Source organism: Delphinus delphis, chromosome 2, assembly GCF_949987515.2.
Source record: "Delphinus delphis chromosome 2, mDelDel1.2, whole genome shotgun sequence".
Classification (NCBI taxonomy): Eukaryota; Metazoa; Chordata; class Mammalia; order Artiodactyla; family Delphinidae; genus Delphinus; species Delphinus delphis.
Window position 1 is genome coordinate 74,385,219 of NC_082684.1, and position 26,868 is coordinate 74,412,086.

Genomic DNA, 26,868 nt, shown 5'->3' on the forward strand with positions numbered 1-26,868 from the left:
ACCTAAGATCAGCCCTACGTCCATGCTATTTTCGAAAGAAAGGAAAAATTTTCAGAGAAGTGGAGACAAGAATAACTCTTGGTAATGAGAAAAGGTTCTATCTAGCTTTTGATTATAGTCAAGCACCAAAGGAGGTTTCCTAAGCCACTAATGCCACCTGGTGGCCAGCAAGATACATTAATAAATCTTAAAATCCATATATTTCAGATGATCTGTATTATAATTATAACAAATCATACAGGAACTTGGGGCAACGTGGGGTTGAAAGAGTGGATTATACTACTCTAATCTCTCAATATTTTTTGATTAAATAACCAATTTTTAGTTTCTGGTGAAAATGTATTATCAAAGAAAACCATATAAAGCCAAACTTTCTTATTCCCCCCAAAACCTCATCCTTCCCTTTTCCATCACCCTCTCACCAAAAATACCCCATACCCAGTGATTCCAGTCATATAATACATGTGCAAAAGGGGCTTCAATTCGTAAGTATAATCAATTTTATTAATAAAGATCTTTCCACATGTCCAGAGCAAATAATTAATGAATTCCGAGGAAAAAACCTACATACAGTGAAATTAGAAGTATCCCAGGATGACAAAAAATAAATTAAATATGTACACCCATAATCACCGCCGCCTCCGAAAACCTGAAAGGAAGGGAAACCAAGAATGAGGCAAAGGACAGTTGGGAAAAGCCAAAGGGACAGAAAAAAAGGACATCTAGAGAGAAGGGCTCGATAGGAGTGGGTTCCCTCAGCAATACTCTCTATATCCTCCCAGGACAAAAGACTAGAAGCAGGATAGAAACTGAAATGGGATAATGGTTCCTTCAAGTCACACTTTCATAGTTTACTTAAGGAAACCTGAACAGGAACTGTGGGGCCTTCAGAAATAGAATCCAGAAATCTCTTTTGTGAATGATGCTGATTTTCATCTTGGGAAAGAAAAAAATAAATGCCCACCTCTGAAGAGATTAACACCCAGTATGGAAGAGATACTATAAAGGTTGGTAAAACCTAGGATGGCAGATCCGGAGCTGGCATCCCAATTCGTAAACCCCATCCTGCACTTGATCACCCAAGTCCTAGTCATTCACTAACCTTTTTTCTTCTGACCTTTCTTAGGTATCTTCTTCCGCTTCTTAGTAGAATTCTGATCCTGGAGACACATGGAGAAGGGAAGGAATGGCGGTGAGCTTCCAAGTTTAGTGTCCCTTCCGAAGTTCCTCACGGTAATAAGCCCACATACATTTAGCTGAAAGCATGAAGGTCACCTCCCATCACTGTATCACTTCCTCACCTCATCAAGATGAGGGGTTCCTCCTGTCAAAGCACTGATGTCACTGAAGTGCGTGAGGGAATGAATTTGTGAGCTCATGACATTTGCTCGTTTTCGCCGTCCTTTCTCCCGCTTACTGACACTTAAACGCACCATCATGCTCTCCTCATAGTTAATCCTGCCAGAGAAACACAGACACCACTTGCAGCATGCTCAGACCATAGAGGCAGAAAGTTGCAGCCAAGAACCTGGGCCCAGGTGTTTACTCACCCCACGTTCAGACAGTTCTCAAGAAATTTCATAGCAAGTCACTATAGTATTTAGTGAGGTGATACTGTGTGCTCAACACTCAATGCTCAATACTCAATGAAATGTTCTTTGCACTAGAACTTCCCTCCTCCCCAGAGATGAACTCACAGCCCATCCACAGGAATACTTAAACTATAACAGGAAATTCTTTATATTCCAGTTCCATAAACAGGATCCTCTACATGAACTTTCTCACTCAAACCTACCAACTGCAGAGATGGACACCTGGGCAAAGTTGATGAGTCTGTGTTCAACTTATAACTGCTTTTCTACTTTTCTTCCCTGAACTTATCTAGCACTCTCCATGCCATTATAAAAACGTGACTTTCTTGCTTTCTGCAGAAAATAAACAGCAGTGATAGTGAAACACAGAACTTTAAAATCCTACTAGGTGGAACTGCATATATTCTCCTCCATGTAGCACTTGCTCAGCCTGAACCCCTGGGGGAAAAAAAAAGACATTTCCCCCGCTAGTTCCTATTCTGTACTTCAAACCGCTAACTCTTAGAAACCGTCACACCAAATTTTGCACTCCACTTTCTAGATAATGTGGGTTCTCTTGGAATTAGACTTAATCATCGTCATTCAAAGGCCAGGTCTCTACAGCATAGAAAACAATTTCTAACTGCAAGGACTCGGACCTGTGCTGATCCTCCTGGCTCTGTCGAGTAACATGAGGATGCCGAGCATCACGGATTTCCTCTGGAGCATCTGAGTACTGCTCCTTTAGTTCACGAATGACAGAACTGCTCAATGCCCGTCTCTTGGCTCGTTCTAGGCGCTTCTTCTCCCGCTCAGCTTCTGTTTCATCTATGTGATAAAAATCAGCAAGGGTTATCCCAGAACAGAGAAACACAATTCATGCTGAGGAAGCAGCCTCCACAGTTCATACCGTAATGCACTGGAACCAAGCGTGGTGGAACATATTTCTTAGCTGTCCCTTTTCCAGATTTCTTCCCTGAAGCCCCAGACTGGCCTTCCTCTGCTTCATCTTCCTCCTCATCCTCAGAGCTCAACTACAAAAGGAACATAATGTCCACAAACTTAGGAAGCGTTAGTCAAACAAGTGATAAGAAAATCCAAAGCTGAAGTACTCTGGGAAGGTGGGAATACAAACAAGAGGGAGAAAGGGGAATCTCACATTCAACATTCTAAGGCACAAGCTGGGAATCAACGGTAGTAAGAGAATCCCAGGAGATCCAGGAGCATTACAAGGCTCATTCAGGCTTAGATTCCTGAGGAAAATCGGGATAATGCTACCTCTTACCTTGCTCATCATATTGCTGGGATGAGGCTTAAAACGGAGTGGGTCACTCTCACCTAAAATAAAAGACCCAAGAGATTTTACAAGATCTGGAACTTTGTGAACGGCCCACACATAACCTTACAGCTTCCCCCACTTACTGAGGCTGCCTGTCACTGCCGTCTTCACCAGTTTGTCAATTTGATACTTCAGTTTTTGGTCCAAAGGACGAAGCTTTTCCAAAACCTATAATGTGGTTAAATAGGACTACATGTCCTCCTCAAAATTAAGCATACACCAAAAGTCCCTATGTTAAGTTGCCAGATAAAGCACCTAAAATATGCACAAAGTAGAGCAAATGAAGACAAAAATGCTTTTTTTCATTTGGTTTCCTCCCTTAAACATGAGGACACCCACTTAAATGAGAGCTATTGTGTCAGTCCTGGAGTTCAGGATATAGAAATGCAGAACTCTAAGATGACAAATGCCTCATACCGTGCGAATCTCCACCAGTCTCAAAACTGCAGGATGTCCCTGAAGAGACCCTCCTGAGGCTTTGTCCAGAATGAGATGGCTCAGATCCATCAGGTACATTAACAACAGCTGATCTTTCACTTCCAAAAGGCTGAGACCCTGAGTTGAATCAAACAGTAAGAGATGCAAATTCAGTTTTAACCACAGAATAAGGAGGAGAGTCTAGGGAGAACAGGATAATTTTTTCCAAGTTCAAATTTTTTTCCATGCAGTTCATATAAGGTATCTGGAGTAGTCTCAAGGAAGTGGCTGTACCTAAAATGGCCACAGAGAAAATTATGCTAATACAACAGAAGCACAGCTTAGAGAATTACTGTATGACAATAAGAGCAGGAAAATCAATAAAGTATCCCCCAAAATGACTAGAGCAAGGTTTCTCAAACTCAGAGCTATTGACATTTGGGGGACAGGTAATTCTTTGCTGTGGAGCGCTGTCTGGGCACTGAAGGATGTTCCACAGCATCCCTGGCCTCCACCCATTGATGCCATCCCCCAAGCTGTGACAATCAGAAATGTCTCCATACAGTAATGAATTTTAAATTAATTTAACCAAAACAATCACTGATTTTATCCCCATACAATGGAATTATATAATATAGGTAAAAACAATGACCTGTACATACTGACATGGACTTATCTATGTCGACACACTTTCTACACTGTATAGAAAGTGTGAATAATGTGGTTCCAATTAAGGGGGGGAGGTGAGAAGTATAATACACACATTTTATATGTATAGAAAAATATGTGAAAATAACATAATTAGCAACTGCTACCCCTGAGGATCGAGATGAGGAAAAGCAAGAAATGGAGTGCTTGTACTGAAAAAGTGGGTTCCCATCAAGCATATATTACTTTTACAATCAATGAAATAAAAAATGTACCCCAGTGATTATCTCAGAATGGTGATTACACTGATTTTTAATTCTCTTCTTTGTGATTTTATGTATCTCCTAAACTTTCTAAAATTAAAAGTGTATTAGGGGCTTCCCTGGTGGCGCAGTGGTTAAGAATCCGCCTGCTAATGCAGGGGACACAGGTTCGAGCCCTAGTCTGGGAAGATCCCACATGCCGCGGAGCAACTAAGCCCGTGCGCCACAACTACTGAGCCTGCACTCTAGAGCCCGCGAGCCACAACTACTGAAGCCCATGTGCCACAACTACTGAAGCCTGCGCGCCTAGAGCCTGTGCTCTGCAACAAGAGAAGCCACTGCGATGAAAAGCCCTTGCACCGCAATGAAGAGTAGCCCCCGCTCGCCGCAACTAGAGAAAGCCCGCACGAAGCAACAAAGACCCAATGCAGCCAAAAAATAAATAAAAAATTTTTTTTAAAAAAATGTATTATACTTACAGGCAGAAAATCATAAATTATAAGTGTATTCTTTTAAATAAAAAAAGTAACGTGTGTAAGCAGACCTAAGCTATAGTTATTAAAAAAAAGTCACCGAAAAAAAAAAAAGTCACCGTGACTGCATAAAACGAAAATGAAAAAGTCCACAGCCCTCGGAAGACCTATTTCAGACAGATTAAATACTCTGCCTAGGATTACATAGTAATAGGAGTACATCTGGGATTCAAACTCAGCCTGACTCCAACACCCAAGCCCTAGGTATCTGTAAACCAACATGCTAAGCTATTGAGATCAACACTAGCATGCTACAGGAGGATGAGCAAAGGATTTAAAGACAGACAAATTGAGTTCAAGTTTTGAATTAGGCATTTAGCAGTCAAATATTGGGTAAATCATGACCTCTGTCTCCTCATCTATAATATGTACAGTAATTCCTTCCCACCCCCAAAAGTAATTATGAGGCTCAAATAAGATATGAAAGTACTTTGTAGCCTAAAAAGCACCTACCAGAAGTCTTTGATCCTGAAGGTTAATAAATATCTGTTCGGTGAATAAATATATAATGATCTAAGATACACGTGCACAGCCCATCTCAAAAAGGCATTAAAATGGATCAAAGCATGATACCAGAATAAAGATAGCCAAGAATTTGAGAAATAGGCTCTTCTGACATGCTTGGGCATTGTCAAGTTCTAATGGGTTACAAGCGTATGAGAGAAAGACAAAATAAAAAGCGAATATTAAAAAATGAGAAATAAGAAAAGAACGAAAATGAATGATGCAAAAGAAAAGGCAAAAAGAAGATACATTAAAAATTTGGGGACTTCCCTGGTGGCTCAGTGGTTAAGAATCTGCCTGCCAATGCAGGGGGCACATGGGTTCGACCCCTCACCCAGGAAGATCCCACATGCCGTGGAGCAACTAAGCCTGTGCACCACAACTACTAAGCCTGCATGCCACAACTACTGAAGCCCACGCGCTCTAGAGCCCGTGCTCGGCAACAAGAGAAGCCACCGCAGTTGAGAAGCCCGCGCACTGCAATGAAGAGTAGCCCCTGCTTGCCCCAATCAGAGAAAGCCCGCACGCAACAATGAAGACCCAACGCAGCCAAAAATAAATTTAAAAATTTTTTTAAAAATCACGTCTTTTTAAAACACAATCCGCTGTAAATCTCATGCTTAAAAATCCTTCAATGATTTTTATTAACCTACTATGATTTGCATATTTCTGTTGACCTATGGAATGTTTTGCTTAAATGACATCTTAGGACAAAAGCTCAATACATAAAACAGGTAACACCCAAGTTTTCCAGCTCAAGCAGGTATGAGGGATCCAGAGACCATTGTTTTTTTTTTTAATGATTTTTTGGAAGTGATCCATTTTTAAAGTCTTTATTGAATTTATTACAATAAACTTCTGTTTTATGTTTTGGTTTTTTGGCCACGAGGCACGTGGGACCTTAGCTCCCTGACCAGGGATTGAACACACACCCCGTGCATCGGAAGGCGAAGTCTTAACCACTGGACCGCCAGGGAAGTCCCCAGAGACCTCCTTCTATACTGCCCCACACTCAATGGTCCCTGAGAAGGTTCTATAAGACCTTAATTTGAAAACTACCATATTTAATTTTAAGATAGACATCATTTTTATATTTTAACATCTCTGAAGTCAGGATACATCTTTAAATCAATGGTATCTTAGCATTATGTCATAGATTAACAAGCAACATTGTATACTCAATGTAAGTCAGTGATACGTCGCCAATTAACAGCATTTTATATTAAATGAAATACAGTTGGCCTACAAGGCTCTTCACACAGAGTGACTACTTCTCTGTCCCCAACACACACACAAAATGTACACCCAAGCACACTACACGACTTACCTCCTTTCCCAGAATATCACGCTTTTAGGTCTTTGTGCCTTTGCACATGCTGTTTCTTTCTATCCCTCTGACTCCTATTTATTCCTCACAATCCTGTTACCCCTCTGAGACGCCCACGCTAATTCCCTCTGCTCCGTGATATTTAATCTTGCTCCTCAGCTCGCACAGCCGCTCATCATGACTGCTACTGCTTATACCTATTGCTTTCACCTGCCTTCTCTACTCGACTTCAGCTCAGAAACTGGATCTTATTCATCTTCAAAGCTCCAGCACTAAGCACATACAAGACACTCAATAAGTCTACGATGGAAAGAATTGTTGAGAACGTCAAGTCAAGGGGTGCTTACTCTTCAGTTATGTCCTACCTTCTCTGTAGGATAGGCTTTAGCTTGAACTTTTTTGGTCAGAGCTTGCACCTGTGCAGTGACAGCCATCACCTGAAATTAATCCAAATAAACCCACTGATTAGAATACATCAAGTTATCTCTGTGAGCTGTGAAGTGCAAAAGCTAAACAATGCCACCTAAAAATTATCTGAAACACTGCCTAAAGTACACCACTATTTTTTCAGTTCTGAGAAAGTATAGGAGAGATGGTTTCTGATACTTCTTCAAAAGGTAGAAAAACCTTTCCACCTCTTCTTAAAGCTAAAGAGACCATCTTACCAAACCAGGGGGAGGGGATGGGGGCTGGGACAGTGGTGATGGGGGCATTGTAGCTTTGTACCGGTTGAACTTGCAATGCATAGAACTATATAAACGTATATGAGCTAGGCACCCAAAGGGCAAATCGTGTCACCGTTTTCGGCATCGGTTTCCTTAACTCTAAGAATAAAGAAAATTGATTCAGATGCTTTTTTTCTGGAGTTTTCTGTATTCCTTTGGACGCAGAAATCAATTACTCTGAATTGTAGCCTGAAAAGGTTTTCATTATATCATTTTGCTCTTACTGTTATCTGGTCATTCAAATATGTGCCCCCAAATAACCAAAGTTTAGAGGTGCGGCAAAGTCAAAGCCGATTCGTGACTAATCTATTCCGAAGGGGTGCCATTACTCACCTGCTCCTGGAGGTTTTTCAAAAGTGCTACGGCATTTGGCAGGTCTGACTCCAGCACCTCCTATGGAAGGGAGAGAAGAGAAAAAAACATTCTTTCCTCAGGATTATAAGACGGAACATGTGAGGTGGAAAAGCCCCCTCTCTCCTTCAAACACCCCGGACTTCCTGCCTTCCCACTCCGGTGCACATGCAGCCTCGCCTCAGAGCCCGCCAGCCTCTCAGGTCACTGGAAAGGAGCGGTAACTCCAGCCACGTCTCCCTACTACTGCTTTTGCCCCGCTGTGGCAGGGAGGGCGCCTCCCTGGAGTTATTTCCATCACCACCCTTCCCTCGCCCCAATAATTTGCCTCGAGGCACTGAGGAGAAAACAAACGTCCACAATACCAAGCCGAAGAAGCACACACACTACACTCACCGGCGCCGCCATTTTCACAAAGGCCGCCCCTTCCGGAACTGTACTTCCTGAGAGCTGACGTTTCTTTATAGACGAGAGGCCGCCGCCGCTTGCAAACCTAAGCCAATAGGAATAAGGGCTCTCTCACTTCCGCCCCGAACAGGATGTACGAGAGGAGGGGCCGGGTCCAGCCAATGGAATAGAAGAACTGGCTAAATTCGTCAGACTTAGGAGGAGCTTTAACGACGTAAAGATGCTATTGGAAAGAAGCATGTTATTAGTAAATTGAGTAGAATGAGTGGAGCTAAGCCAGTAAAAACTCGGCAACTGATTGATTGACAGGTAGAAAGACCCAATGGAAAAAAGGAGTTAACTGAGCGAACTGAGAACATATTGGCTCCTGGACGCCGCAGTACCCGGAGTCTTTTTCAAGAGGCTTCTCTTGCATTGCCTGAACCCGCCGCTAGGTGACGGGCCTCGGCATCTCTCTGAGAAGGCGGCCACGTTATGAAGCCGCCATTGCTGGCTGCTGTTCGAAGGCGGGCTGCGCTAGATTCCTCACAGACCCCAAGGCCCTTGTGTGATCGTGGAGAAGTCATTCGATCTCTGAGCTTTTTTCATCTATAAATAGGAGAGTTGGGCCAGAGAAGCCCAGAGCCAGTTTAGACACGGACAGTAAGGACACTCACGCGCCTCATACGCAACTGGGGGCGCTGCGGAGAGACGCCCCCAGCTGCAGCCCCAACACTTCCTACTAGTTCGGCGACGTGAAGGGAGGGACGTTTAACAAATGAAGCCAGTTAAGATTTACGTGACTTGCCCCTGGTCACACAGGCCCCGGCAGAACTTGGTTTAAACCCAGCCTGTGCATATATAGTATTTCGTTATGCTCTGTCTCATCTTTCCCCAGTACTTGAAAGTATGTCAGCTCACTCCTGCTCTCACAGGCTGATGAAGTCAGTTGGGTGGGTATTAATCGTTCCTATCGTCTGCCTTGGGAAGTAAGCACTGCAAGGGGAAATGATGGTCTTGAATTTTACCTGCAACTGTCGAGCAGAGCTAGGACTAGCAATCAGATTTCCTGACTTGGAGTGGTCTTCTGGAATTAAACAAGGAACAACTCCCATATCTCGGCAACCAGGGTGGGAAAATCCTGGTTTCTAAATCTTTTGAGGGATTCAGGAAGAAAAAGGCAGGGCCTAGGTATCCAGTCCTCATGCCTCTGCCTCAAGCATTTATTTGCTGTTTCAGGCCAAGCATGGAAGCTCAGTGTGCCTTGACAGCCTACGCAGCCCATTAACCAATTATTTTATACCGTTTATCAGGATTTGTATTATGAAAAGTTTCCATTTCAACATAAATTTGTGACCTATTCAGATCCTCTGCCCATTTTTTAATCAGGTAATTCTTTTGCTATTTAAGTTGTATGAGTTCTTTATATATTTTGGATATCAACTGCTTATCAGATATATGATTTGCATATATTTTCTCCCATTCCGTAGGTTGCCTTTTCATTTTGTTGATGGTTTCCTTTGCTGCGCAGAGACTTTTTAGCATGATGTAGTCCCACTTGTTTATTTTTGTTTTGTTGCCTTTGCTTTTGCTGTCAGATCCAAAAACAATCATTGTCAAGACTGTTGTTAAGGAGCTTACAGCCTATGTTTTCTTCTAGGAGTTTTAAGGTTTCAGGTCTTCCATTCAAGTCTTTAATCCATTTTGAGTTAATTTTGTGTATAGTGTAAGATGGGGTCTAGTTTCATTCTTTTGCATGTAGCTGTTCAGTTTTTGCAACGCCATTTATTGAAGAGACTGTTCTTTCCCAATTGCATATTCTTAGCTCCTCTGTAGTAAATTAATTGACCATACATGTGTGGGTTTATTTCTAGGCTCTCTATTTTGTCCCATTGATCTATGTGTTTGTTTTTATGCCAATATGATATTGTTTTGATTACTATAGTTTTGTAATATAGTTTGAAATCATGGACAGAAATAACATTTAACCAACTATCTGGGCACTTCATGACTCAGTCAGGTTTACACATAAAATTAACCATCATGCTATACGTAAAAATACTCATAATCATTGACTCAGAAATCTATTTCTTGGAATTTATTCTGACAAAATCTTTCAAAAAAAGAAAAGAAGCCATGTGTGTATATATATATATATATATATATATATATATATATATATATATATTTACAGAGACAGTATTTATAAGTTCAAAAAACTGCAAACAAGGGGTTAGAGAGTGATTGTTAATGGAAGGGGGTTTCTTTTAGAGGTGATGAAAATGTTCTAAAATTAGGTAGTGGTGATGGTTACACAACTCTGAATATACTAAAAACGACTGAATTGTACACTGTAAAAAGGTGAATTTTATGGTATATGAATTGTCTCAATAAAAGTGTTATAAAACTATAAGCAATCTAAATATCAAACAAGTAAATTTTCATATATTGTCACAGAAATAGCAAATAGCTCCATTTATTGAGTGCTTACTATATGCGAGGCATTATTCTGAACACTTTACATGTATAAATTCAGTGGTTTTTCAAAGTGTGGTATGGTACTTGATCTAGTAGCATCCAGAATGCAGATTCAGGCACCCCACCCTGTCCTACTGAATCAGAATTTCTGAGGCCAAGGCCTAAGATGTTTTATTTTAATAAGCCTTCCGTGTATTCTGCAACATGGTCAGGTTTGAGTGTCTCTGTTTTAACTTGTTTAATTCTCATAGTAAACCCATAAGATGGGCAATATTGTTTTCTCCATTTTATAGATAGTAGTGGAACATCTGCCATCGTAAAAATGATAAAATCTAAGATTGCAGAAATATGGAATTCTAATGGCTAGAACATGAGATTATGTACATATTGTATGTACCCACAGCAGCCCTATATATATACCATATATGTACTTTTGTATGTATGTATATAATAGAAACACACACACACTTTGGAAAGAAGCTGAGAATTGAAAATAGTTAATGTAATTTGGTAGGAGATCTTGGGTGTTATTTCTGTACTTGCATAGTTTCAACAAAGTTTTGTTTGTGTTTCAGGAGCAGCCCTGCTGAATCAAAAAGTACTTTCGTAGAAGAGCCACTGATACTACTACATATAAAATAGATAACAACAAGGACTTACTGTATAGCACAAGGAATTATACTCAATATTTTGTATTAACCTATAAGGGAAAAGAATTTGAAAAAGAATATAGATAGATAGATAGATAGATATCTGAATCACTGTGCTCTATGCCTGAAACTAACATGACATTGTAAATCAATTATACTTCAATTAAGAAATGCACATTAGAGGAAATTCCCTGGTGGCACAGTGGTTAAGAATCCGCCTGCCAACTCAGGGGACACGGGTTCAAACTCTGGCTCAGGAAGATCCCACATGCCGCGGAGCAACTGAGCCCGTGTGCCACAACTACTGAGCCTGCACTCTAGAGCCTGCGAGCCACAACTACTGAGCCCACGTGCCGCAACTACTGAATCCTGCACACCTAGAGCCCATGCTCTGCAACAGGATAAGCCACCGCAATGAGAAGCCCGTGCACTGCAACAAAGAGTAGCCCCCGCTTGCCGCAACTAGAGAAAGCCCTCGCACAGCAATGAAGACCCAACACAGCCAAAAAATAAAGAAAGAAAAAAAGAAAACAAAATTTTTTTTCTAAATGCACATTAGAAAGAATCATCAGAGGATCTCATCCATTCCGTCAACATTTTTGTTAGTTATATATATTGTGGTATTGCTGAATGTTTAATCAGAGCCAGCTAGGCCTTTAAAAACTTGAATTTCCACATTTGAAAATGGGAAAAATATAATTTTGCTACTCAGTCTTGAGAATCTACTGATTCTCAATCAGTAGATTGAGATTCTCAATCATTGTGGACTTCACAAGTTAATGATATTTTTTTATTTTAATTTTTTAAAAATATATTTTATTTTACTTTATTTTTATTTTTGGCCGTGTTGGGTCTTTGTTGCTGCGCGTGGGCTTTCTCTAGTTGTGGTGATCAGGGGCTACTCTTTGTGGCAGTGTGTAGTCTTCTCATTGTGGTGGCTTCCCTTTTTGTGGAGCATGGGCTCTAGGCACGTGAGCTTCAGTAGTTGCAGCACACAGGCTCAGTAGTTGTGGCACGTGGGCCCTAGAGCCCGCGGGTGTCAGTAGTTGCGTCACGTGAGCTCAGTAGTTGCAGAGTGCAGGCTCAGTAGTTGTGGTGCATGGGCTTAGTTGCTCCGCGGCACATGGGATCTTCCTGCACCAGGGATCAAACCCGTATCCCTTTCATTGGCAGGTGGATTCTTAACCACTGCACCAACAGGGAAGTCCCTAATGCTATTTTTAAGTGATTCTGGGATATATTGCTGACAATTTCTCTATTAATAGTGGAATAGTTTAAAAAAAAAAAAGAAGAGTCACTGAGCAGTGCCTGGAGAGGCAGGCAGCAAAAGTCCCAATAACTTTAAAGAGGTGGGAAAGCCCAGCCTGGGGTGAGGGTACTGTTAGGAGACCAGTCATATCTGGAGATGGGAGGTTGTGAAGGGCTAAGTTGGGACAATCTGGGGCCAGTTTATGAAGTGTCTTTAAGTGCCAGTCAGGAATTCAGGCTTTGTCTCTGAGACAACATGGAGCCCCGGAAGTTTCTATGAATGACAGATATGTTAGAAGTGGTACTTTAGAAAATTGAGTCTGCCAGTCATTTGGTGAGATGAGCAGATGGAAGACTAGTTAAGGTGCTATTGCAATTATCCAGGCATGAGAAGGGGCCTTGCCTCATGACGTTAAAGAGAGAATGGGGAAGAAGGGAGGAGGCGGGACCTTTTGAAGGTGGAATCTACAGATGAATAGAAATGTGGTTGGCTGCCTTTCTCCTGAGCCCCCTCCCCTTTCTCATGTCTAATTCTCAGCTTCTCTGGGTAGTTCCCTTCGTTCCCTTCCTGTGACCACAAATCTAGAATCTCCTCTGCAAATGAAACAGAAATGAATCGGAAAATGAATGAATCCGAATGAATGATGAATCCGAAAACTCAATGTCACTTTTCCCAAGAATGACTGGTTATACCACCAATTCTATAAAATCAGATAATATAACCACCCCCCCACCCCAACCCTGCCACACACACACACACCAGCACCTTAAAACACATTAATTGAAAAAAAAAAAAACACATTAATGGCTGCTCGGTGCCTGTAAGTTAAAATTCACACTCCCTTAATTTGGTTCATGAGGTCCTTTGTGACCAGCCTTCACCTGCCTCCCAGGCTCTTCTGCGGTCGGATCCCCTGATAACTTCCACTCTTTAGCCACACTGAGTTCACCTCAGTTCCTCTCAGGCCTTTGGACAAGCTGGTCTCTCTGCCCAGCTCCTTCTTTTCTTGATCTACTCCAGCTCATCTTCAAGTCTGACCTTAAAAGTCATTTCCTCCAGGGAGCCTTTCCCGATCTCCAGTCCAGATTAGGTGGCCTTGCTTTGTGCTCCAGGATTTCTTCCATCAGAGCACCTGGCACTTCCTCCATCACAGTACCTGCCACACTATACTGTCACTGCCTGTCCACTTGTCTGCCTCTCCGTAGTAATCTGTGAGCTCCTGAAGTCAGGACTGTGCCTGCTACAAAGTTGGTGCTTGATCAGTGTTGGTGGAATGAACGTTCGTTCCTGGGCTATGGTAGGGCACGCTTCCATTAACATTATCATTCTCATTAACATGAGTTGAACAATCAAACTGGAAGAAGCTGGGATCTGGAATTATTAGACAGGGCCCACTGAGATGGGGCGGATCCTGGGGAACATTGTCATTGCAGATGCTGGAAGAAAGTACAGACCAGCCTGGCAGCAGATGAAGGGAGTTAGTCTATTAAAGCAGTCAGAATCAGGAAGGTATTCTAATAAGAGGGCACTGGAACAGGTTTGGAAAGCCAAGCAGGCAAGTGGAAGTAATATTAATAGATACCACTTATTGAGCATCCACTGTTTGTTGGGAGCTGTGCCTATAACTTTTTTTTCCCCATCTTTATTGAGGTATATTTGACAAAAAGTGTATATATTTAAAACGTACAATGTGATGTTTTGATATATGTATACATTGTGAAATGTTTTCCACAATCAAGCTAACAAGCTAATTAACGTATCTGTCACCTAATATAGCTACCTCCACCCTTTTTTTGTGTGTGGGGGGGTCAGAACAATTAAGAACTACTCTCATAGCAAATTTCAAGTACACAATACAGTACTTTTTACTATAGTCACCCTGCTGTATGTTAGATCGCTAGAACTTACATCCTTCATATACGAAACTTTGTATACTTTGAGCAACATTTCCCCCACCTCTCCAGCCACTGGAAACCACTGTTCTACTCTCTGCTTCTAAGGGTTTGTCTTTTTTTAGATTTCACATATAAGTGAAATCATGCAGTATTTGTGTTTCTGTATCTGGTTTATTTCACTTAGCATCCCACTCTCCACCTTCATCCATATTGTCACAAATGATAAGATTTCCTTCTTTTAGGGCTAGATAATATTCTTCATCCAGTCATCCATCACTGGACATTTAGGTTGTTTCCATGTCTTGACTATTGTGAAGAATGCTGCAGTGAACATGCAGGTATCTCTTCAAGACAGTGATTTCGTTTCCTTGGGCTATATATACCCAGAAAAGGAATTTCTGGATAATATGGTACTCCTGTTTTTAATTTTCTGAGGAACTTCTCTACTGTATTTCATAATGGCTGTACCAATTTTTTTTTTATAACTTCATATACATAATCCTTAAGTCAAGTATATGGGGTGGGTATTACCATCCACATTTTACGGTTAAGACTGTGGTTTAGTGCTGGGATTCAAAAATAGTTCTTCCTGGACCTGTCCTCTTTTCTCTACATGAGTGCTTCTCCAATTTTAATATGCATTAAATCACCTGGCAGGGGTCTTGTTAAAATGCAGATTCTGTTAAAATGCAGAAAGGTAACTCAGGCCTGGGTTGGGGCCTGAGATTCTGCAATCCTCATAAACTCCCACTGATGAGGGTATATCAGTCCACGGGTCATACTTTGAGTCACAAGACTCTGCACGATACTTCACTTTTTTCTCAGAGAGGTTAAGTAACTCACCTAGGTCACACAGCTAGTCCATAAGCCAGGGTTTTTGATCACAGGCCTATTTGATGTCAAAACCTATGCTCTTAGTCATTAAGATATACTGTCTCCCTCTATTCGAAGGAAACAGGGCCCCCCGCTTCCAGTCTGGGGCTTAAGGGAAAAAATCTAATCCCTGAGAAGTAGACAGGCACCAGAGAAACTAAGAGGGTTACCAAGACAGGGCTTCTGGCAGAGGGAACGAAACCAGGGCTCAGTTACCAGACTGTGGCACAGGGTGGGGCCCAAGTCTTAGGAACAAGACAGAAGCTGCATTTCCAGAGCTACAGCACAGAAGCAAGGGTGACTTGATGATGACACTCCAAAGGTGGGCAATAGCTTGTTCTATCCCTCCTGCCTGGAGCCTGAAATGGGGCCAGAGCCTGGGGCAGGACTGATCCTGCCAGTGTGACAAGGTCACATGGGAGAGGAGAGAAAGATCATAGGGGTGGGAGCCACACCACCTTCACACCCTCCTCCCTGGGATCCCTGGCACTGCCCAGAGAGGCTAGGCCTTCCTAGGGCTCACCAGCATCCTTTGGGGCTGCTGACCCCATCCCCTGCACTCTCCCTTTCTACCTTCTCTTCTCTTGATTTCAAGCCCTCCTCCCACCTCAATCCTCTACATACCAACTCCCTGTTTGAATGACAGGATGGTTCCATATTTCAGGCCCCTGTCCTATTGACCTTGTTCTATCAGGATCCATAGCAATTACCTTAAATTTTTCTTTCTTTTTTCCATCACCTTAAATTTTGCCTTGTTCCTTTTGAATGCCCAGGGTATAGGTATCTGGGAAGTGGCAGAAACCAGGGACGCTTAGTACTGGCTAAGTCTGGGGTCTTCAGTGGGGGGGCCCACAGGAGTAGCACAGAGCAGGGTGAGAATCAGGTGCGGGGTATTTCAGATGCTTCTGGACTTATGCTTCCACAGCAGGAAGCCGGCCATCCATGTTACACCAGCTGTCATCTCAGGAGCTGCATCAGAGTCATCAACTATATTAGGATCTTGGTCAGAACTTTTGATTGACTTCTGGCTAAAGGTCAGCAAAGGACAGGTACAAATGTGACCTAAAGGATAAGTTACAGAGCCCCAAACAGAAAAATGACCAGATAAATTTCTGAGCATGAAAAATGTGACAATTCAGAATTGGCTTTGCAAAATAAATTAGCAGACATCTTTATGTCAGTGTTAGGGTTGTGCAGAGACAGATATAACCTCTGCTGTATTAGGATAATTCCCCATGGCCCCAAAGCCCACCACATACCTCCTGCACTTCTGCCCCCAGGCAGAGTCCCTCTGTCCAAGTGACCCCTCTTCCAAGAGGAGGATGTCCAGGGACAAAGACAAGCTGAGACAAAAGGGGGATGTTTGTTGGTATCCCTTACATATCCTCCTGAGCCTCTTGGATTCATTTTCGTTTGGGTTCTTTTTTTTTTTTTTTTTTTTTGCAGTACGTGGGCCTCTCACTGCTGTGGCCTCTACCATTGCGGAGCACAGGCTCCGGACGCGCAGGCTCAGCAGCCATGGCTCAGGGGCCCAGCCGCTCCGCGGCATGTGGGGTCTTCCCGGACCGGGGCACAAACCCGTGTCTCCTGCATCGGCAGGCGGACTCTCAACCACTGCGCCACCAGGGAAGCCCCAGTTGGGTTCTTTTTTAAGAGCTAATTACTGTTTAGCCTCTGGAGACTCTAGTAATCGTCCAAATGCAAGTTACTTGAGGAGGGACCCCTGGTAAACCTCCAAAACTACAAACATTTCATTTTTGTGTATCCCAGTAAAAAAAAAAAAAAAAAATCCCAAGCATGTATTTTATACATACATATAAAAGTGTATCTGGATGGACACTCTCCAACTATTAACCATGGCTGCCTTTGCAGAATGGGACTGTGAATAGTGGAAGAAGCTTTACCTCACTTGCCTTGTAGAAGATATATTGTTTGAATTTTTAAAGTAACAAGCATTACTTTTATAATATGGGAGGAAGGAAAGAAAGAGGAAGGGAAGGAGGAAGAAAAAACGATTTGAGAGAGAGAATAAAAGTAGAAAGACAAAAAAAGAGGGAGGGAGTGAGGGAGGAAGGAAGGAAGGGGGGAAGGAAGGGAGGGAGGAAGGGTGAGAAAGAGAAAGAAAAAGGAACAGAAAGAGAAGCCTCCTCCACTCTCTCCCTGAATAAGATCCAGGGAATCTCATCTATGTCCCTATCCTGCAGGAGCAATTGGAGCCCTCATAGGAAAGAGAAGAGCAGCTGTTCACCTTCTTTGGTACATTATTCATCATGCATTTATTTTATTTAGATTCATCAGAGTTGAAAGAGCTCAAGATAAAAATATACATAATAACTTCTGGCCATTTAAGATATCAAAACAATGAAAAATATTTAAAGAGACTAGAGGCAAGAGGGAGGGCAAGGGGAAAACAGAAAAAGAACAAGAAAGAAACAGCAGTTTCAAGTAAATAGCAACAAATACCAGTGTGCCTAAAAATCCTGGAGGCTGCTGCTCCCCGTTAAGCCATGACAGCCTTGTTCCCTGGAGGCTGGGCCAAAAAGGTCGACATAGAAGCCTTTGTCGCCCTTATTTCCCCCGGATGGACACAGCTTTGGACAGTGGCCATGGATGGCGTTGCTCAAGATCCAGCCCTTTCAGGACCCACCTCCAGCTTACCTTCCGCAGAAACCTTCCCTCATCGCCCTCTCCCCTCACTGCCCTGCCTCTGCGTTCCTGCATTTATGGACTCAAATTTTCAGTTATTATACCCATGTTAAGTGTTGCCACTCCAGACCTGTGATCATGTTGGCCGTGTGTTCATTGATCTGAAAACTCTGAGGACAAAGGGGCCTCTGACCTGCCTCTTTACCCCCTCGGAGTCTAGGTGCTGCCTGGTCCACAGAGGGTGTGCAGTGACCTTCCTGTCCCCTTCCCTCCACCTCTCCGCGCTCTTCTCCAGTGACAGTGCCAGAAGCCAAGAGGACCCTGGTTAGCAGATGACCATGCAGGCACGTCTGTCTAATTCTAGCCAAGGGCCTGGGGGAAGGGACAGAGCCCAGGGCCCTGTGGCCTCTTCTCTGAGAGGACGCAGGGCTAAGAATAGGACGGGAGATTAGGGAGGGATTTGAACTGCATTGTTATCTCACAGGAATGGCGTTCATTTGGGAGTGTCTGTTTTCCAAGCTCTTCCAAGAGCCGCCCCACCTCCTCCCCTGCCCTGTGTCTCTGTAGGGGTGCCCACCACTGTTCTCTCACCAATTCTTTCTCTTCTCTTTCCATCTGCTCTTCTCTGCGAACGTCCATCCATTCCCGTCCCCTCCTCCTGTCCCCCGTTGCTCTCCAGCCCCATCCTAATTCCTCATCCCCTTTCTTCCTAAGTTCCTACCCCTTCACCTATTTTCCCTCCTTCTCTGCCTAGATCTGCTTCCTTCCACCAGGTTCCACAAGTCCTTCCCACTTACCTTTCCCCCTGCTTCTGTCTCCCTCCTGGCCCCTTTGCCCACCACCTCTCCTCACTCCTCACTCTTCAGCTTCACGTGCCAGATTTGTTTTCCAGGCTGGTGGCCTCTGACTCCCCTTTCCTAACACTTTTGGACCAGTGTCTTGTCCACTCCTCCCTCTGTCCTGCTGCTGTGTCCCCTCCCTCAAAGCTGAGCTGGACAAGCACAAGTAGCAGAGATTGAGGTGGGCTGACAGCCTCTACTCCCCTAACTACTAGAAACCATCAGCACTACACACCAGGCAAAGGGATACCTCTGAGGACGAGACCCAGGCCATGCAGGCCATAAGGGACACCTCCCGCAGCCCAGCCAGAGCTATTCTTAGGAACCCAGTACCACAAAAGGGCCTTTTGCTTTGTGTCACACCACCCCCATGGAGCTGCTCTTGGCAGCCGAGGCTGTAATCTCAGAGACAAGGGGCCCAGACGTGGGAAGCTGGGCTGGAAACTGCCCCCTGCCCTGACTTCTCAGATCATAAAGGCTCTGTCCTTGGGGCAAGGTCATCTCCCACCACAATGCACAGACACCCAGCTACACAGCTCTGCTGCTCTTTCTGCAGTCTTGGTCTGTTCACAGCTGAACCTCAGCTCTGCCGCCTCACCCCTTACTCCTCCGCTGTATCTCCTGGTCCCCACGCACCCTTTCCTGGGTTCTTCCCCACTCCCAGCAAACCAACTCCCCATCTTACTGCCTCCCCATTCTTCCTGCTCAATATGGGTCAGGCTTTTTTTTATCTAGTCAGTCCATAGTCCTCTGATAAAGGCTCTTCTTTCCTTGCTGCAGGTGGGGAAGCTAAGACCCTGGCTCCGGTCTCTTGAGACCTTGAGGACTGTGACCAGCTCTCAGTCCCTAGTCTGGTCCATGGATCCGAGGTGAGCTGGCAGTCAGGTTGCCTGCTGCCCCTGAAAAGCTCCCCTGGGAGAAAGCAGCAGCCAGCCCCCCGGCTCCTTTGTTCCAAATCAGACCCAGGGAGGTTGCTTAGCGCCCCTGCCCCATGACAGGAAGGACCTGCGTGATGGATGGATGTGTCTCTTTGTGTTCTTAATCAGTTTCTAATATTTGTGTAGAACTTTGGGGCATATGTGGCAGAGGACGGGTATCAAAGTCCTGCACTAAAACTCAGGCTTGCAAACCCAGCAATAGGAAGGCTGCCCAGCACTGCAGCGCAGGCAGATCAGAGAAGAACCGGCCTCCACCTTCCGTCCTCTTGGAACACCAGCGAGAGCCCTGCTCCAGGAGACCAGCCGTTCTCCCACGGCGGGTTATGGGTTGGGACAGGCAGAGGTACCTGGGTCGTCAAACCAGGAGCATCATCTTTCCAGGTGCAATAAACATACTCAGGCATAAGGAAGCAGAAGAAGCTGAACCACGGGTGCTACCCATGTTTCCAGATCACTCTGTAGGGCTCCTCTCTGCCCTCCAGCCCTAGGCTAGTACTCATACCGTGGAACACAGGAGGCCTCAGTCGGTGAGGGCCACAGGATGACAGCACGGCTGCCCCCGTGCTCTGCTGTGAGCTCCCTGCGTGCATCTCTGGGAATGAGGAGCGAGCCAGCTGAGTCTCCTCCCGTTTGCAAGCCCACTTTATGGAGGCAGTCACCTCAGCCCTCCAAGTATTCCCAAACCACCCCTCCAGCTTCCCGAAAGAGAGAAGGAATAAGAAACTAGAACCAGAAAATGTAAAAGGGACTGGAGAACAAAACAAGGGCAACTTTTATCACCCCCTCTTCACAAGTGCAGGACTGCCCGATTTTTTTTTTTTTTTTTTTTTTTTTGCGGTACACGGGCCTCTCACTGTTGTGGCCTCTCCCGCTGCAGAGCACAGGCTCCGGACGCACAGGCTCAGCGGCCATGGCTCACGGGCCCAGCTGCTCCGCGGCACGTGGGATCTTCCCGGACCGGGGCACGAACCCGTGTCCCCTGCATCGGCAGGCGGACTCTCAACCACTGCACCACTAGGGAAGCCCAGGACTGCCCGATTTTTAAAACAAAGCAAATCGTGTTACTCGGCCCTCTTCCCCTTCTAGTTGCTGTCTAATCTCTCAACTCACTGCCAAGCTCCTCAAATGCAGGGGTCACACCCTCCACTTCCTGGCCACTCATCCTTTTCTTAATACCTTGCTGCAGCCTGGCTCTGCCCTGTGACTGCGGAAGGTGCTTGCTCCAAGATCACCCGAGTTCCTCCTCTCTGCCACCCTGACATTCAGTCTGTCTTTGGCATCTGACGCTATGGCCACCTGCTCCTCCTGAAGAACTTCTTCTGGCTTTTAGGAAACTGCCCTTTTCTCGTGCTCCTCGGTGCTCTTTGAGTCGCCTTCTCCAGGCTCTCCGATCTCATGGCCATCCCCCGAGGCAGTTGGTCTCATGTACCAGCCCTGCCCGCCAGTCCCATTAATTCCAACTTCCTACAGGGATGCAGACCATCTTCGTCAGATGCCCCACTGTGACCTCCAACTCCCCTGAACCAAACACGTTGTCCTCTTCCTGCCCACCGAAGAGCTTGTTCCCTTTTGCTGCTACCCCCATCCTTGCCAACATCACACAGTCATGAGTCTGTCTTCCTTATCTCCTGCGTCCAGTCTGTCAGCAAGGCATTTTATTTCTACCTGAGAAATCCTTCCAGCCTCACCCTTTCCCCTTTGCATCTGCTGGCCCCGCTGTTCTCCTGACCTTGATCGTTACCCTACCCTCCTCTCCAATCTCCCCGCCTCCAGCCTCTTCTCCCTCAAAGTGTCCAGTAATACCTGTGCTGGGCCCTCAAACTGTGCTGTCATGACATCACAATGACTGCTCCCAGGTCTACAGAGCTTTAGTCATTCTTCGCTGCCTCTAGGACACTGTCCGTTTTGCTGGTCTGGGACACATGGCAGAGTCAGCAGAAAGCACCCTGGAGTAAGACAGAATGGGGCTTGAATCCCAGCACTACACTTCCTGCTTGATTTTTTTAAAAATAAATTTATTCATTTATTTATTTTTGGCTGTGTTGGGTCTTTGTTGCTGCGCGCAGGCTTTCTCTAGTTGTGGCGAGCGGGGGCTATTCTTCTTTGCGTTGTGTGGGCTTCTCACTGTGGTGCCTTCTCTTGTTGCAGAGCACGGGCTCTAGGCACATGGGCTTCAGTAGTCATGGCACGCGGGTTCAGTAGTTGTGGCTCGCAGGATCTAGAGTACAGGCTCAGTAGTTGTGGCGCACGGGCTTAGTTGGTCCGCAGCATGTAGTATCTTCCCGAACCAGGGCTCGAACCCATGTCCCCTGCATTAGCAGGCAGACTCTTAACCACTGCACCACCAGAGAAGTCCCTCTGCTTTATCTTGAACAAACCTCTTAGCTCTCTGGACCCCATTGCTGAACCATAAAATGCAATTTAATTGATTGGCAAATGTGAGCGTTAGGGAGATGATATGCATCAAACACCAGGCGTGATGCTTGGCACAGATAGGCACTCCACGTACGAACAGCCCTTTCCCCTCTTCTACAACGTGAGCCCACCTGAAATCTCCAGAGCCCAGAGTCTGGCCAGGCGTATGTCCTCTGAGTCCTTACTACCTCACCATGCCATTCCCCTGCCATGCCTCTGGTCATGCTGGGATTCCCACCACCTGGACCACATCCCTGCTCCCAGTGCTTCTCAAAGTCCTACCTTCCCTTCAAGCCCCACCTAGAAACCTTTGTTCCAGCCCACACTGAACAAGAGCTTCTCTGCCTTGGGGCCGTCCTGGATGTGGACCACACTGTGTAGCCCTGAGCCATCTTCACTTGGTTTCCAGTGTGCTACCTGTGGCTTCCTGATGGGAATGCCTGTGAGTCAGAGGCCATGTGATCTTCCTGTGGCCCCCACAGACCTGGGCATGCAGCAGGCTCAGCAAGGTGCCTGATTAAGTGACTGACTGGGACCCAGATGGAGGGTGGAAGGAAGAATGAGACAGGCTGGCAGCTGGAAGAGAGGCATTCCTGGCGAGTTCATCAAACGCTAATGCTCTGTCTTGAGACTGGCTACAGATACGGCTCTGTCTCTGTACCATAGGTGTTTTGCAGAGATGTATACATACCCATGTATGTGTAAAGTGTGTAGGCACATGTGCTCATGGCCACTCACCTGAATTTATGGTAGGAGTAGAGGTGGGGAGACAGGCGATGGTACCAGGGAGGCTTGCTTAAGAAAAGGAGGTCTCTGACTAAACAAAAATAGAGAACCCCTTCTCCCCTTGGGGAGGGGCAGCCGATTACTCAACCTCTTGGTTCCTCACTGAGCAATTACCAGCCACTCCTATGAAATCCCATGGTCTCTCTATATCCTGGGCTGATCCAGGCTTGGCAGCCAGGATACTGCCCCAGAGATGCCTGTGAACAGAGCAGAGGTCCTCGGGTTGCAGAGCCGGGGACCTGGGCTGGGTCCCCAGCTAGAGCCCAACACAGAGAGAGCAGTGTGCAGGGCTCCAGGTCTAACACCGAAGTGCCCAGGTGACTCCAGGTTGCTGGTTTTCAGTTTTCCCGATTATTCCATAGCACAATACCCTGGCCATTCTCCTTCCGGAGGTTCCTAGGCCCTCTACATGCTAAGTCTGGCTCAAGCCCAGGGATGGTTAGAACTGCTGAAGGAACCTCGGTCAGTCCCCTCGCTGAGGACCTCAGTTTTATCCGCACCCCTCCACACCCCAGCTCCCATTCCCTAGGGCCAGCCCAGCTCCATTAGGCAGCTCCACCCAGGATCACTAAGAGCTTCAGGCCTGGACACACACACAAAATCTAACCGATGGTTGGTTCTAATGGTCAAGCAGCTTCCACCTCAGGGCATCTGGTCCCGTCAGGTGTCCTTGGCCAGTGTCACCACTTAGTCTGGGTGACTCCTGGTGGGACTCAGCACAGTGGCCTGTCAGTCACGCAGTGGTGTCTCTCCCGGCCTCAGGGCTGGGCTGTGGGCCTGGACTGGGCCTAGGACAGTCCGAGGACTGCCTCTTGATCATGCTGCTCCCAAGGGCGGCCACAATCTGGGCGAAAGAGACCATGGGCCTGCTGGATCTCTGACCTACCTTGGCCCAGACCATCCCCTGAACCAAGTGGACTTAGTGGGACTGAGGGAGATGTGGGGCACAGAACCTATGGCAGGGAAACCACCTTACCTGCCTGCAGTCAGGTCTGTGTTCCTAATGCCCAAAGCTGCCATTTAATATGTCTAGGGACATACAGTGTGTTGGAACTGTGTTGGAACCTTTATCTGTGCAAACTCTAATGGTCTTAATTGCCCGTGACTATCCCCGTGTTACAGATGATGACACTGATTCAGAGAGGTTCCGTGACTGACATCAACCACACAGCTGGGAAATGGAGGGGCTGGGTTTCAAAGTGGACCTCTGTGACTGACTCCAAAGCTTGCCAGGTTGCCCCTCGAATGCTCTCTGAGGCCTCCAGCCTAGATCCAGACAAGTCACACCCCCCCAAGCCTCTCTTTTAGTGAGTTGTGCCCCTCTAAACACTCCCTGAAGGCAAGATCTACCTTCCCCAGCACCCCAAACTAAACTGGGCCAGCCCCATCCCCCCAGGCCCCTCTGTCCAGCTGTCCACTGTCTATCGGAAAGCAGAGACTGGACAAGGGAGTGGGGGCAGAGCACAGGGGGTCAAAGATTTGGAAGCCAGCAGGAAGACAAAAGAATGACAAGAAGGAACAGCTGTTTCTAAAGGGAAACCTGAGACAGGCACAAAGCTCAGGCCCTAAGCCCAGGCTCGTGTGGAGCCAGGGTAGGGATCCCCCCAAGGTCAGGGACTCTGGGGGCAGGCAGATAGGAGTGCTGGGCCCACTCCAGGGTAGGTCCCCTCTCCCATGTGCACAAACAACCCGTGCCTCCTTCCTCTTCCTGGGCCAAGACCCCTGCCTCTTTCTACCCCTCTCCTGCTCCCATCCCTTTGGGTTTGGGGACTCCTTTCTGATTTCCCTCTTTTCATGCTGAGGTCTCCTCTGACTTGTCCTAGTGCACCCCTCCTCCTCCCATTCCTGGTAGTAATTTTAGCAACTTTTTCTCTGAACTCCCGCTGGCATGTTCACAGCAAATGGCCCCTGTTTGGGCCTGACACTTGATCAGGGTGGTGACAGAGCCCAGACAAAGCAGTCACAATGCTGGGGAGGGGAGAGCAGGGGAGACAGATTACCTTCCTTCCACTCCAGGCCTTATTTGGTCTACCTTGGTGAAGCGGCCCTCCCTCGGGCCCCTCTTTATTTATAGCATTTCGCTCTGCTCTCCTTTGTCTTGTCGGCTATCACTCCAGTACACTCTGCACTCTCCCCACACACCCGCCACACAAGGGGCCCCTGGCCCCTCGCTCCTCCCACCACAAACGGGCATGTGAGCAAAGGCACTGGCTCTAAGCTCAGGCCTGGATTTCACTTCTACAAACAGTTGAAGAGAGCTGTCTGGAGGAAGGATCTTTGTATTGGTCACTGTTAGATGCTTATTGACTAGAACAATGTCTGGCGCATCGCTGTTCCATAAATACTCGTTGAATGAAGGAATCAGCTGCTCCGTCTTCAAACAGTAGCGAGCTGAAGGAAGAGAATCATGATGGAGTCAGGAGTAGGTGCCGGAGGGCTGGAGAAACAGTGGGCATCTTTAGGACCTCAGACCCTCCAGTCTGTCTCCAAATTGGGGCACTGGAGCAGAGAGCCTAGAGGCAGACAGGCGAGTACTATTCTGAAGTGGGGTGTGGAGAACAGTAACACCATAATACCTCAAACACAACGGGAGGGAAACAAAGTACGATTGATTTACTATTACTAACTGTAGAAAAGGCTTTCCAGTTCCACGCCACAGAGGCTGGCCCATGATGAAGATACTGCCTTTGAAATGGCTCAGCTATCTCCCAAACACTCTTTGTGCATCTCAACTGCCTGCATCTATGTCTGAGCCCTGGGAGACCAGGGAGGGGCCGCAGCTTTAGCTTGGAAAGATGGAGGGGTGGATGAAAAGAGATTTTGCCCTTCATCACCAGTCCTGAGGTCCCTACCAGTGGACCTAATCGCTCAGCACCTGGCAGGGCCTGGTCGGGAACCCCCAGAATTTGATCTGCTGAGTAGGGCCTGTGGGGACTACCCAGCAGCTGCGTACCTTGACACTGCGGAGCTGCGGCTGCATTGGACGCGCAGCCCCTGCGGTTCACGGTCCGCCCCCCACTTGCCTGCTCCCTGCCCCTAATGCTGCTCAGCGCCCTCACACTGTGTCTTGGTTATCAAGCAGCCCTCACCGAGGCCCCCACTTGGATTGGCCCTACCCTGCGGCACCGCCCCCCCCCCCGCCCCCCCTTTCAAAGTGTACCTGTGCTGCATCCCACCCCCCAGCCTGCGGCTCTCCTTCCAAGCAGACTAATCAGATGGAGTGACCCACGTGCTCTGAAGAGCTGTGATTGGGAAGGAGGGGGAATTTCAAACCAAACCACGCAGTGGTTGCCTGGACACGGAGCCAGCGAAGCTTGCACACCCAGTTGCCGGAGGAGTGGCATCGGCTACGTTCTGTGCTCACAGGCTGAGCCCCAGCTCCCTTTCCTCCCCTCCTCTGTGGCTTCTCCTCAGGCCCCCAGGGAGGTGGGAGATCTTTCCTGTCCCTCTGCCCAACTTGCCAGAATACCAATCTCACCAGAGCCGGAGAGATATCACCCCACAGAACACAAGATGAGTGTGGGCAGGCACCGCTGTCTTGGTTAGGCATCTCCTTCTAGATCAGGGCAGCTGTATTATCTATGGCCCTGGGCTAGGGCATTATGTACCTGTGGGCAGAGCTAGGAAAACGGGCAAAAGGCTCCAAACTAGGACCATCAGGCAGCCGGGTCCTGCCCTCCGCGCACAGTGGGTCCTCGAATTCTTGGACTCCCAGCCCTCCTTCCCAGGCCTCCCTCCACAGGCTGGGCTCCATCTCCATCTGCTGAGCTCCTCTCCACCGCCCTTGAATCTTGCTGCCCTGACTGGCTGCGTGACCTTAAAGAAGGCATTTCCTCTTTCCATAAAGTGAAGGACTTGGACCCATCACTAAGACCTGTCTGGCTCTGAGGCTTGGTGACCTCAACACATTGCCCAGCCATCCAAAGAAATCAGTGCCCGAGCCAGAGTCCCCATCTCTAAGCTCCCTGGTCGTCGTTCTTGCCATTTGGCTGGGAAACCTCCTTCTAGCTGCCCCCATCTAGCCCGTACCCTGG

General features: G+C 46.6%; 1 protein-coding gene across 3 annotated transcripts; it reads right to left on the reverse strand.

Moving 5' to 3' along the window:
• Positions 1 to 487: 487 nt before the first annotated feature.
• On the reverse strand, positions 488 to 8,096 carry NGDN (neuroguidin). Of its 3 annotated transcripts, XM_060004823.1 has the most exons (11): positions 8,075 to 8,096; positions 7,661 to 7,720; positions 6,968 to 7,039; positions 3,328 to 3,465; positions 2,994 to 3,078; positions 2,857 to 2,909; positions 2,482 to 2,605; positions 2,231 to 2,399; positions 1,302 to 1,458; positions 1,103 to 1,160; positions 488 to 649 (listed from the first exon to the last, which is right to left on the reverse strand). In XM_060004823.1, the coding sequence occupies exons 1-11, from the start codon at positions 8,084 to 8,086 to the stop codon at positions 630 to 632; spliced, it is 948 nt and encodes a 315-aa protein (XP_059860806.1). In that variant the 5' UTR covers positions 8,087 to 8,096; the 3' UTR covers positions 488 to 629. The 3 variants fall into 3 exon arrangements, with proteins under 3 accessions (XP_059860806.1, XP_059860807.1, XP_069396548.1); XM_060004824.1 differs by lacking the exon at positions 8,075 to 8,096 and having other exon boundaries at positions 6,950 to 7,039; positions 7,661 to 7,709; XM_069540447.1 differs by lacking the exon at positions 488 to 649 and having other exon boundaries at positions 1,098 to 1,160.
• Positions 8,097 to 26,868: the final 18,772 nt, after the last annotated feature.